This window comes from Pagrus major, chromosome 7 (genome assembly GCF_040436345.1).
Source record: "Pagrus major chromosome 7, Pma_NU_1.0".
NCBI lineage: Eukaryota > Metazoa > Chordata > Actinopteri > Spariformes > Sparidae > Pagrus > Pagrus major.
In genome coordinates this window covers 2538926-2552969 of record NC_133221.1, presented here as the reverse complement: position 1 = coordinate 2552969, position 14044 = coordinate 2538926, and the positions used below count along the sequence as shown (strand labels likewise).

Here is a 14044-nt window from a genome sequence, read left to right as displayed (position 1 = left end):
TAATCAGTCTTCTTCGTCTACCTCTACTGCTTAATTTAACTACAACAACTACCTTCCAAGCTGATTTAATGAATGTCTTGTTCATGTTCACAGGTGTCTACTGCTAAAGGTAGGTAGCTGCAACCTTCAACTGTGTCCAGTGGCAGAAGTTCATCCAGAACACATTACATCATCTTGTTTGCCCGAGTCATTACACAGAGCAGTTCACCAACACACCACCACCTACTCTGATCAATGCACAAAATGCTGTTGTCACTCTGTGATGGAGCGATAAAATTACTCAATGTCATCAGACTGTTTATATGAACCTCTGACACAAATTATTTCACGTCAGCCCAAGTGATTACAGCATCTTTATTAGTTATTCTGATGTTGTGGGAGGGTGTTAAAGTTTATTTCTTTTAAAGGAGAGACACTACAGGAGAAGCCATCATATATTCATGCATTAATCCATAACATGTCTTCTTTCAGACTCAAGAAAACAACTAAAATACACATTTATGTTTCTATTTTAGTCCAGATTTCTGTTCTACACATTTAAATACAAATTATCACATGTTTAATAGATAGTTCCTCATTGGCTATATAATTTCAGAAAACTTATAATACAAAAAAATAAGTTTTATGGTGATATTTATTAGTTTAAATAATTCCACCCATTTACCCAAAGTGTCATTATTTATGTCTGAAGTTGTACAATAGTTTTATTATTTGCATATTTAAGTCTACAATTTCTGAAAACTCTGAAATAATTGACTTAAAGGTGCAATATGTAAGAATTGTTCACCTGTTTAATTTATACTCAAAACAAATACAGGCAGCATATAACCAGAGTTACTGCTAACTGCTGCTAACTGTATTCTGTTACATGCATGATTGTAGCTACTGTTACCGTGTTAGCTAAGTTAGCCGTGAAGCTAGCCAGACAACCGTCAACATTATTTCACTTTCTGTTAATAACTTTAGTTAATATTTGAATGGTTTAAAACAAAAATTCTGACATATTTCAACGTTAATGTTAGTAATCAACTGTGGAAGTTTCATGGTGATGTCTATCAGTTAAATTATTTTCGTATTCACCTGTAGTGTCTTGTCAACCCCAGTGAATATGATGTAACACTTCTGACTCAGATTAGAGCCTCATCCTGTTATATTAGTCTGTCTAACATGAAAACTGTGTTGCAGCCTGTCCTCGTCGTTGGACTCGGATTGGCTCGCGCTGTTTCATCGTTCAAACCAGAAGACTGACGATGGCTGATGCAGAGGTGTGTAGTTAATCGCTCTTTATTGGCCTTCAGGTAGTCGATGATCACGTTTTAGCTTTTCAGAACCTGTTTGTATTTCTCTCCTCTGTTATTCTTCTCTGCGTACATGCTCTCACATGTTCCATATTGATTTTGTGTCTCTGTTTTCTTCCACCGTCTCCTCCATCAGCGCAACTGCATTCGTCTTGGTGGGAACCTGGCCTCAATCCACAGCTACTGGGAAAACTTAGTAGTTAGGAGAATGATTAAAAGAGCCTGTCGCTCTTATGTGTGGGCCTGGATTGGGCTGACTGATGCAATTCAGGTGAGTCCTTTTTACACTTGTAGACTACAGACAAATCTGTAACCTGCAATCAATGCAGCTGTTCAGCAATCAGCTTTCTCTTCCAGGAGCGAAGGTGGATGTGGACTGATGGGTCGAGGGTCGTCTTCCGTCGCTGGGCTCGCACGGAGCCCAACAACAGATGGGGAAGAGAAGACTGTACCAACATCAACTTCGGAGGTACGAATATTATTTCTAAACTTCTTAATGGTATTTTTTATTGAGAAGAAACATGGATGAAAATTGTGTTTTCATGTATTCTTAATTTTTCTGCAGAACAAGCATTATATTTAAATGCACTCTGATCAGTTCGACAAGTCATTAACTGCAAATACGTTTGTGCTCTTGTACTCAGCGACTCTTTTCCTTTTACAGGGCGCTATTGGAATGATTTAAATTGTCGCTCCAGGTTGCCTTCTGTTTGTGTGAGGAGACGTTGATGCCTCCATCCTCCATCTGCCCTCATGTGTACCGAGATGATGCCACTTCCACCACGACGACGTTACTTTTCTTTGATGTTACACTTAAATAGTAGCAAACTTTCTCTGATGATTCACTTTTCATTTAATGTTTCAAATCAAAATACCACCAGATCAGTAAATGGCAGCATAGGAAATTGCCTCACTAAACTATGATTTAAAAACTTGCTCTCAAGTGAGCGGGACAAAATGATTTTTCTTGTGATTTTTCTCATTTACTGTCATATATTCACTATCTTTAATCTCAATCGTAATCAATACAAAAAACAAAAATACACTGAAATAAAAATAATCTTTAAGCATAACGTGTTTCTGTAATGTTGTTTGTGTGTGTGTGTGTTTGTGGAAGACTTGTATTTGGTGACCAGACTGTCACACTTACTGTCAGAGAGGTGAAACTATCAGACACACTTTGACAGACAAAACTCACAGCAGAGATGTAAAAAGTATTTTTAACTTACAGCCCCCCTCCATTGTATTTTGATATTTTTATGATATTTCTGAGTCCTTTCTTGGCAGTGTTGATGAGGCAAATATTTTCAGACAAATCACATAATTTTGTGCTCAGTCACTAAATTTAAGCTGTTGCTAATATGGAATAATATATTCAGCAGATAAGTTGTCTAGTGGCAGTAAATGTACAGTACAGGTTACAGTTTGACCATGAATAAACTCTGCAGCTCCTCAATACACAAGAAGAACTTCAGTTTGAGTGACAGCGAGCACTATCCCTGCTAATACTCATGCTGCTTGTCCATGCCAATATCGATGCTGTTGCTAATCCATGCTAGTGATGTTGACGTAGCTATAAGGGCAGTCTGGTTATGATGGTGATAACTATTTATGACTGCTAACCACGTATTCTCTGTTTGAGGAAGAACGTCGACCTTTAGACAGGAATAAAAACTGACTGGAGGGGGCTTTAAGTGAAAGTATGAATACCACACTGTGAGTATTTTCAACTACAAGTAAAAGTACTGCATCCAAAACGTACTGTTTACAGTATTATCATTAAAATCCACTTCAGCTGTTACCATTCCTGGACATGGATGTAGTATTATCTTAAAACGTCGGTCCCCGTCTAGCCCAAAGTTAATTCAAAGCTGTTGTTGAACCATTTGGAGTACAGACATGGTTTTGGGCTCTTTTGAAAGGCTATAACCTGATTTTTGTTTTACCCCCAAGCTGTCAGAAGCTCTGCAAGTGCTTCTGTCATTGATCTATACGAGTCCGAACACACTGAATTATTTATCTGTTTATCTCACCTTAATTTTTCTAACTCAACATAAGTCTGCAGATGACCTGTAACTGCCCCTGTTAGCTGTAAACAGCATATAGTCTTAAATAGCCCAAGTTGTAATTTAAAATGCAAATTTTGACATCACAAGCTTTTATTCACAACTCTGACTGAAGTATTTTCTCTAAATAAGTTAATTTCATAAACACAATGATTCTGTATGAATGAGGGCCTAAGGCAGCGCAGTGCAAATTAATAATCCACCCACACACACGTAACAGTTTATAAACCTGTCCTTTGAGAACCACATATTTCTGAAAAAGTCAGAAAAGCAGCCTGTTTTCAGTTTGTGATGGTGATTCCAGCTCATCTAGAGGGTTTTTAAAGAGGTTTTTAGCTCCATAAGAGGAGAATTTTCTGGACTCATCAAGGATCACTTCAACCCTCAGTTTATCACAAACATACAAAATCAGAACATCTGTAGATGCATGGTTTTTACTGGACAGGAAGGGGATGTAATATTGTAACCTGAGAAGTAACTCAGCTGCCAGACAAATGTAGTGGAATAAAAAGTACTGTTGATGAAGGTTCTCAGTCATCAGGGTCATGGTAAATCTAAGTGCTGATACGACTCAATGCTAAAGCTTTCTAACCACAACCAACAGTACATTTGGTGTTGGACGACCTAAATAAACCAATCAATCCATGTCGAGGCATACAGAGACTTTCTACAGGAACCTAGTTGAATATTTCCCAGTGACATTTATTTTCCTGATCATATGTAGGATCAGAGCTCTGTGGGTTGGATAAAGGAAGTTGCTGCGTACCAAAAATGTTCTTTTAATTTTCGTATTTTATGACAAAAACAAGTCCATTGTCATAGATCATAGTTTCTTATATCCACTAAATACTGTCACTCTTTCAGTCTTATTTTTTGCTTTCACTGTCTGTAACAGATGGCGGTGTGATCGGTGTGCAGGCAGCTCTGTATGGACGTGCAGACAGAGAGACCTGCAGTGAGGGAAGACCTCCACAACAGCTCACCAACACAAAGTGCTCTCAGCAGGGCACTGTGGACGTCCTCAGGAGGAGGTAGGCACAATAAAGTCCAAAATGTCCTCGTGCATCTTTGATTGAAGCAACATCATGTTGTTTTTTGTTCCATTTGGTGCAACACACCTGTCATAAAAACAAATATGTCGGCACCTATAAGTACCTGGAGGTGGCCTACACATGCCAATGTAAGTAGCTCTGAGGCCATGTTGGGCTGTTTCACCTCACAGAGGCTTATCTGTGGTCTGGATGTGAAAAAGGAAGATGATGGTAAACATTTTGAAATATAGAGATATCTCTGCATAAGGTTGACGTACTAGTGCTGAAACAAACAATCCCAGCCTTTGTAAATTCAAAAGTATACAGTTATGTGTTGAGGCCACATTTGTATTTTGATGTGAAACAAAACTGATCATTTCTAACGATGAGGAAAAACATTTGTCAAAGCTGCTGTAAGCCCACTTCCTGTCTGTTCTGCAGTTAGCGTTCGCCTCCCTCCTCTTCACGTCACCACACTTGCATGATGAATCTACTAACGGAGGTGGCGCCAAACCATTTAAAGTTCTGTACATGAGGCACAAATCTGCAAATAGTTTAAAACTCTCAAAGCTCAGAAGATTATGCTTTTCCCAAAATCCTACTGTGGTGATATTGAATAGATTTTTAGGTTTGTTTAAACAGAGACTCCAGTGGTTTAATGACGGTTTCCCCAGCTTGCCCCCAACATGTGATACAATATGACAAGTGTGGGCAGGGATACCAGGAAATGTATTTTCTCTTTTACGGCATGAGCAGGAGGAGGAGAGACGTGGGTTACTGACCAAACACTCTGCTGGAGTATAAAGCAATTTAACAATTATTCATAAAATTATTAAATAGAGTAATGCACTGAGTAATGCACTGAATTTGATGACATAACTGTTCACAAATGAGAAGCAAATGAGGCTGGAAAAAACCGTAGCCGGCACAGAGCTGAGTGTGTCGGGGGGGCGAGGCCTCACTGATGACTGTATAACATACAACTTTATCCACTGACTCATATTTCACAGAGAAAGTGACTCTGAGACTGACAGTTTCCTGACTGACAGCGTTAACTGTTGCTCAGCTAACAGTAGTTAGCAGTAGCTCAGTTAGCCGTTCAGCTCCTCTCAGGTGACTGTGCTCTGACTCGGAGCTCCGGGCGCTGTGGGGTTTTTCCACTGTCACTTTGGGCGTTGCTGAGTCGATCCATGCAGCGCCGATTTGCATTACCAGTTTAACCACGCCTGGTAGGGCCGCAGTGTGCCGGCCCACCTCCAAGCGGGCTGCGCCGACCCGTGACCACCCCCCATCTCCCCCTCAAACAAGCCTGTGTTGCGAGACTCAACTCATGTCTGAGCAGGAAACCTTAGAGAAAGGCCTTTTTAGTTGGTTTTGTTTTTCTCAGTGGTTTTGTAGCTTCTCACTAAATCTTTGTGCGTTTGTTTCTTCCTGCTCTGTGTCCACACCGAAGTCAGGAAACAGAGGAGATGTGTGTTTTCCTCCTGGGCCAAAGTTGTTTGTGCTCGACTCCTTCGCTTTCACCAGCAGTAATGAAGCTGCTCGTGGGAGACTTCAGCTCGGTCTTGAGAAGCTGCAGCTTTATTTACCCACAACTGAGGCTCCACTGCACATTGAAGTCGCTGCTACCTGCCCTCTTTTCCTGCTGCTGCACTCTGGCCCAGCTCACACCCTCCCCTCTCTCTATTTCATTTCATTGGAAATTAAACAAGTTTTCCACTGAACTAGTGGAGCTTTTTTTAGCATCTGTTTATCCATAGCACTGAGAGGAGGAAGAGTTGGATATGCAAATCCCTGCCACACCGGGCTGACTGTGTCAGGTCCAACAGAGCGGAGCCAGGCCGGCAACAGCTTGTTTACACCTCTGGTACAGGAGCTTTGGACTGACAGGTCAATAACAGACAACGATACATAAACACATTTTGGTGAGGCTCATATCAATGATCAGTCTGAAATAATGTCATTTCAGAGACGACTGGCTGCGTTTAGTAGCCTGATAGAAGAAATGAAGGATTGAGAGCTGCTGTTTCTTCTCCCCTCAGGGAACAACACCGCTGAATACACGGCTAACTAGCTAATGGTAGCTAAAGTTGCAGTTAGAAGTAGTTAGCGGCCTCCAAAATATGATTCAGATCAGAATCCTGGTCGGGGCGTCTGTAAATCAGCCCGGTGATCCTGAGACTGTCCCGCCTGGTCCTGCCCTGCTGTGCTGTGAATGGCTCTGAATCACAGCCACCTCATGCATGTAACAAATCAGAAACACATAAAGAAATGTAAAAAGAAAACACAGACATAAACCAGTAGAGCGCATACCTCCGTCAAGGCCCGACAGTCCCTTTTATTCACATCAGATTGTGCTCACTCAGAGGTACCAGCCAACAAAACGCTCCTGATTGATTCGTTATTCGCTGAGAAATTCAATGAATTTAAAGATAAATTAAAGTTACTGGGGTCTATTCTGAGCCGACACCTGTCCTCCATCCAAGTTTGGTGGAAATCAGTTCTGTAGTTTTTGTGTAATCCTGCTGACAAACCAACAGACCAACCAACGGACACGTTATTTAAAAACATAACCCTCTCGGTGGAGGTAACAAGTTTGTGGAAATACAGTAATAAAGACTGAAAATACAAATAAAGACATTTAAAAATTTATGAAGAAAAAATGAGTGTGAATACAAAAGCGAATGTCAGATTTAATAAAGTAATTAATGACTATGTTTATTTTTAATATTATTTTTGGTGCATTTAATGGGATAATAATTTATTTACTGAGCCATTTATTTATTCATTTATTTGTTTTTGATTGTGGCGGTGCCTGTCCTCCATAAAGGAGTTGGTACCCAGAGAAAAACACTTCTGGATCGGCCTTTTCAGAGACTCCTGGAAGTGGTCGGATGGACGTAACTCCTCATTTCGGTTCTGGAGACAGACACCAAGGGAACCTAATAACAGACGTGGGAAGGAGATTTGTGTGGCGGCGAACTTTACCAACGCTGGAGAATGGGAGGACTGGAACTGTCACCTGAAGAGAGCGTTCATTTGCTACAGTGGTAACTTTTCATTCACGCTGTTTTTAAATGTAAATTTAGGCTTATTTTATACATACAGCAGAAAAACTGCTCAAAAGCAGCAAATGAAGAGAAAATGAACATCCATAAATACAGAGCTGGGAATAGAAAATACATTTCAACATCCATAATGTTGATAATGTTCATGGAATCGTTGAAGAAGTTATCAGGCAGCAGTGATCAACTACAGGAGGTAGTTTGTGTTGTTAGTGCGCTGGCCTCATTCATAAAACACTGGTCCATGCTAAGCTAAACTAAGCTGAAGTAAGGTTTTGTTGTACCATAAAACAGCGACCATATTTTTCTCTTCCACATGTTAAAGAATGACAAAAGTTTACTTTTTCTTTTTTAAAGTTTCTGTTTCAAAGCAAGTGGTGAAAGTGGGGCTGCTGAAGAAGAGCTCCTCTCTGGATCTGGACGACCCTGCTGTGATGGAGGACATCTTGAAGCAGGTGAATTTTTCTAATTTCATACGTTAAAAAACAGAACAACCAGGTGATTTAGCTGACCGTTGAGAACGATGTAAGAGTGCAGCGTGCGTGTCATCATTATTATAAAAAAGCTGATCGTTGAATCAGTCACGTGGGATGCAGGGAGCTGCTAACACAGAACGCAGGGCGTAACTCAACAAGCGCGTTTTGGAGATATTAAGGACAGTGAATGTTTTGTATCTCAGCTCAAACAGAGGCTGAAGGACCAGGGCGTCAGTGAAGGCATCAGACTGAGCTGGAGGAAGCAGTCAGATGGAAAGGTCTTCCACAAGGAGGAGGAGGAGACAGAGAAGAAGAAGACCCGTCCAGAAGAGTACGAGCTTCAATATGGAATTACTGCGTCCGTTTACTTGAAAGATTGTTTTTGCTTCGTCCTTTAAAAAAAAACTAAAGTTTTGTCTCCAGAAATATTTTGCAGTCTTCCTTTAATTCCCATGATTATCGTAGGTACCATTGTTATGCTGCTACAGAATGAAGAGTCGTTGTCTTTCAAATGATTGTGAGTGCATACGAGAGGCTGTAAATAAGCAGCAGTGCTTTGAGCTAAATGCTACTGTCACCATGCTAACACGGTCACAGTCTCAATGCTTTATAGGCGAGTGTTCACAACTGGATTCTTCACTATGGCAACCGCAGCTGAGGCTCATGGGTGTTGCAGTATTTGGAGGCATCTGAAAATGACAGATAAAAGATGTCAAAGTCAGAGTCAATATCATTGACATCAGTAGACGGACCCTTTTCGTGGTTGTACTTTGTGTTGAGTGTGCAAGCTAATAAACTGGAGCTTGAATCAAGAGCTGTGCGCATAATTCCTGTCGAGATGACCCACGGTAGCACTGACGAGGCTACAGCCACCAAAGTCCTCAGGCCGGACTTCAAGGTGCGTGACAAACATGTTTCGTGACAACAACTGAGGGTTTTTTTTGACGGATCAGCCAACACTCCTGTTTTTCCCATGTTTCCTATTAAACAAATCATTTCCTGGAAAAATACCTGCAGAATAGACGTGTTCTTTTCATGAAATGCAAATAGTTGTTCACATGACGTCAAATGATTCTGAGGCGCTGTGAGCTGTTTAAGCTATTTCAACAGATGCGAGTCTGAATGCTCACATCAGAATGAACAGAGAGCCAGTGAAGATGGACGTAGTTCTGCTGCTCATCTTGGCTGCATCAGGCAAGTAGTGATTATACATATACATATATATATTTCATGTATAGTGTTTATATTTTTTAGTGGGAGAGGAGTGGATTTGATAAACGATGGGAGAAGTTTAGAAGGTAAAAGACTCTTCACAACTGAAGCACAGAAGTTTTTTTAAAAAGACGTCACGAGCCCAAAGAGTTGGGAACGCCTGGTTTAATATATAATGATGTATTGTTGTGTTCTGTTTTTAGGTTTATCATCCTTTAATGTAAAATGTTGATCTAAAAAACAATTAAATGTACTTTAAATGTAATAATAATAATATTAATAATAATGCATTTTATTTAAAGGTGCCTTTCATAGCACTCAAGGACACCTTACAAAACACACATAACATAACAACAGTACATCAGACAATATAATCAGGTAACATTGGTGTGGAAGTTAAATAAATAAATATGAAATGCAATTACATAGTGCAATAATACAGTAGTACAATAATACATATATATAGTGTCGGAAGTGTGAATGTCTGGTGGGAGAGAGTTCAAAGGCTGGAGGCAGATGGGCTGAAAGCTCTTGACCCCGTGGTGGTTGGGTTGGCAGATGGGGCAAAGCGCTGGATGGTAGAAGAGGGTCGGAGAGTGCGGGATGGTGTGTGGATTAGAGGTCGACCGATAGTGGATTTTTAAAGGCTGATATAATAACGTTAGTTTGGAGCAGGAAATGTTATTATATGTGATTAATATATAATTAATATTATATAATATTAATATATTTAATTTAAACTTGTATGTATTCAATATCTATTCAAATCTACATGGATGATTTAAGTTGCACTTTAATGGGGGGGAAATTAAGTGATCCTTCACATTTTTGTGAGTGATGGCACTGTGTGCCATAAAAAATAATAATCACAAAATAACACTGGTTAAACAAGGCGTATAGTGAAGGGATTTGAACTGTGATTTTTCTCATCCTCCCATAGTCAGGCTGTAACCACTAACCAGCTATAGGGATGGTATGTTAGGATTTTATCTTTATCTTATCCAAACTCTTAACAGTCCTGTTCTTTATCAATACTAAAGAATGGTTTGATTTTTAATTGTCTTTTTTTAAAAGAATAAATTCAGAACAGGAATTCATTTATATTTCAAATATAACTACATATTGTTTCCACTGCAGCAACAGTAAAGTTTACAACAGCAAAGTCACTATATAAACTCAGTAATATCTGAAAACAAATCGGGGGGGGGGGGGGGGGGGGGGGGGGCTGGTTTGTCTCAGCCAGCAGCTAAAGTTTACAAGAAATTGCCAAATTTTAAGATTCATGGCAAACTAAGCTGAACAGACTACACACAGACAGCTTTCATTTGAGCGTGTTCTTAACAAGCTGTTAATTGTGGTCATGTAGGCTAAAACATGCCGGTGGAAATGTCGCTGTTTATGCTGAAATATGATGCACGTTTGTGCTTGTTGAACAAGTGGTACTTATTGCCTCCGCCAAGGAGGTTATGTTTGTTGACTTTCAACTCGTGAAGGTTTTATTGCACTTCCAATAACACGTGTGGTCGTCTCGAGTTATCTTCTTCACTTCTCTCCTCTCTCTGCCGCTGCATACGCCCGTCTCTCTCTCTCCCCTGCTCTCTCTGTGTGAAGAGCAGCCCCGCCCCTCAGGGATCAGAGCGACAGGGAGACAGAGCAGCGCAGGGAAGAAGCAGTTTATGGCGCTGTGGAAAAAACTGCAGCCATCGGCCACTATCGGAGCCAAGTTCCGCCGATTCCCATAGTTTGTAAAACGTCCTATTGGCGCGGATTAATCGGCCAAACCGATTAATCGGTCGACCTCTAGTTGAAACTCACTTTATTCTGGTGGTTTGTCCACAGAAGTAATGTGGATTTCTGCCTGTCGTTGGTCAGATTTCTATACGTGTTAAACATGGTGTGAGAGAAGATGGTACAGCGGCCTGGTCACCTGACACCTGTTAGACCTGCTGCCTGACACGTACCTCAGTGTATGAAAATCATATCTGATCATCTCGTCTATTCTGGTCTACAGTTCCTCTTTTCTCTGTGTGTGTGTGTGTGTGTGTGTGTTGTTTGTGGGGCCCCTCCCTCTGCTGTTTTATACTGTTTTACTTTGTTTATATGTGGCGGACCCTGCCACCTCTCTAGCTTCAAACAGTGTTCTGGGACCTTATTCTCCTCTGAGACCAGCTTGTTTATTCACTGATGGAAAAGATAAATATTTCTGAGTTTGTATTATTACCTCATTAGTTTTTTAAATATCTATTTTTTAAAAGAATTTCTTCTCCAAAACTACGCAGTGCCCCTTTAATGATCAGCCTCTGTGCATGAGACGCATGCTCTACCACTTGAGTTACTGGGACGTCCCAGAGAAACACTGGTGTAATATATAACTATGTATTTTATTGTATTTCAGGTTGTCATGTGTCTTTAGACTAAAATCTTCATCTGAATAACAATTAAATGTGCTGCAGTAAAAGTCTGATATTACAGTGAAATGTAATGGAGTAGAAATATAAAGTTACATAAACAGAAATACTGCAAATTGTCCTTAAAGTGTCAACAGACACCCCCAACCCTGTCACTAGTTTAAGTACAGTACTTAAGTAAATGACTTTGTTACATTCCACAGCTGATTTTACTGACAGAGACAACGACACACCTGAATACACTGAAATGCAACGTGACAAAGTCCAGATGATTCATAGAAGTCATGTTTCACCCAAATGTCACCAGTATGCATGTCTGTCTCTACAGGGCTGAGTGCTGTCTCATCACATGTCCCTCGTCAGTACCATTTTGTTTCTGACCTGAAGACCATGACTGAAGCTCAGAGGTACTGCAGAGAGAAATACACTGACCTGGCAACTATAGACAACATGGAGGACGTGAGGATCCTGATCGACACCGCAGATAAAAACCAAGTGTTCAAAACTGTGAGTTCACTGATGTCTTTCTTTAATCTCAAAGCCATTTTTGACAAACATGTAAATGACACGCAGGTTGAAAGTTTTGCACTTCCACATTGGTGTAAAGTCAGTAGATACATTTTGAAGTAACATTTTGAGGTACTGTACTTGTACTTGAGTATTTCCATTTAATGCCACTCTGTACTTCTACTCCACTACTTCTCAGAAGGACATTGTAAGCAGCACTTTAATCTGGTGTCTGATTAAGGTGCTGCTTGAATCTAAACTACTCCTACCTCTACCTCTAGAAAATGCCTCATATTTATTTGTTTACAATATGAAATGTACTCATAGACTATATGTCTACATATGTCTATATATGTATACAACGCTCTTTCCAAAGAAGTTGGGACGTTGTGTAAAATACAAATTAAACAGAATCGGGGAATGTGATAATTTGCTGATCCTTTTTGACATAAACTCAATTTAAAACAGTACAAAGACAATTTATTTATTTCATGTTCAACTTCACTGATTTGTGTAAATATATGTCTATTCTGAAGCGACGCGTTTCAAACAAATTGTGACGGGGCAACAAAAGCCTGAAAGTTGTTGTGTTGGAAGCTTCCACAGGTGAACAGGTTCATCGGTAACAGGTGATCGTATCATAATCGGGTATGAAAGGGGCGTCCTCCAAAGGCTCAGTCGTTCACAAGCAAGGATGGGGCGAGGTCGTCAAACACATGATTGTATAAATGATTTGACTACATGAGCTCAGGAGCAGCAGGACTGAAGTCAGTTCTTTGCAAATGTTTGCATTGTGTCTTTATTCTACACAGCGTCCCAACTCTTTTAGAATCGGGCTGTGAAGTGTTTTTCATATAAAACTCCCTCGTTGTGTTTCACCAGACTGAGTGTCCCTGTTGAGCTGCAGTGGATGGAAACAAAAGGAGGGAATGTTGTATTAGAAAGCCTGTCACTTTGGAGGATATGAACTGGATCTGTGTCACTCAGACTGCTGAAGCCTCAGATTAACTTTTGAGTGTATATTGTGTTGCCGTGTAATAAATGTGAGGCTAAAGAAAGATATATTAAAATATTGCTTTCAGGAGGTCTGGATCGGGCTGTATGATGACGTGAACAGCTGGAGGTGGTCACTGTCAGACACCAGTTTCTACAAAGACGGGGAGACTGAGTTCAGACAGTGGCAGACTGGACAACCAGACAACCAAAACAGTAGAGACCACTGCACAGCGATTTATGGTGATGGTGGACGATGGAACGACGTTGATTGTAAAAGTCGCCTTTGGGCGGTCTGCATGGATGTCAGAGGTGAGAATATTCAGTAGTGAAGTTTAAAACACACCAGTTCAGGTTCTTGAGCTCTCCCTCATTATTTGGGCCGATACAGGATCAGTCAGTCAAACTTTATTTACAGCACCTTCCATCAAAGTTAGTACAATTCAAAGAGCTTTACAGACGACTTACAAGCCAATAAGGCAGCAATTAATATCGATGATTTGACAGCGATGCAGGTGAGAATGAGAAAAAGAAGCTTGTCAGTGATGAATGACTTGTTTGGGTGGAGCAGATAGAAGAGCATTGTAATAGTCCATCCTGCTGGATTTAAAAACATGCTGCAGTCTCTGAGTCACTCAGACGGAGACGTGGCCGCAATTTAGCTGTTTCAGATAATAAAAGGCAGATCTGGCTCCACCCCACATGAAAGCAACTGAGTACATGTACTCTATTACTACGCTACTTTATTTACTGTGTAACTTTATAACTCCACTGGATCTCAGAGGGAAAATGATGTATTCTTGAATTGACTTCATTTACTCAACAGCTGTAGTTACTTGTTACTGTTCAGATGAATATAAACATTAAAAAACAGATGAGAAGCTTATAAAATACAACACATTGTTATATATTGAACTAGTTCCCAACCTTCTTGTTTCTTTCTGCTGGTGACCTCTGACACAAAGCTCTGTCTACTGGAGCTTCTTGT

General features: G+C 40.3%; 1 protein-coding gene across 1 annotated transcript; it reads left to right on the top strand.

Moving 5' to 3' along the window:
• Positions 1-1250: 1250 nt before the first annotated feature.
• Positions 1251-2027, top strand: LOC140999295 (ladderlectin-like). Its single transcript, XM_073469625.1, has 4 exons — positions 1251-1265; positions 1435-1569; positions 1656-1767; positions 1963-2027. The coding sequence occupies exons 1-4, from the start codon at positions 1251-1253 to the stop codon at positions 2025-2027; spliced, it is 327 nt and encodes a 108-aa protein (XP_073325726.1).
• The last annotated feature ends 12017 nt before the right edge of the window (positions 2028-14044 follow it).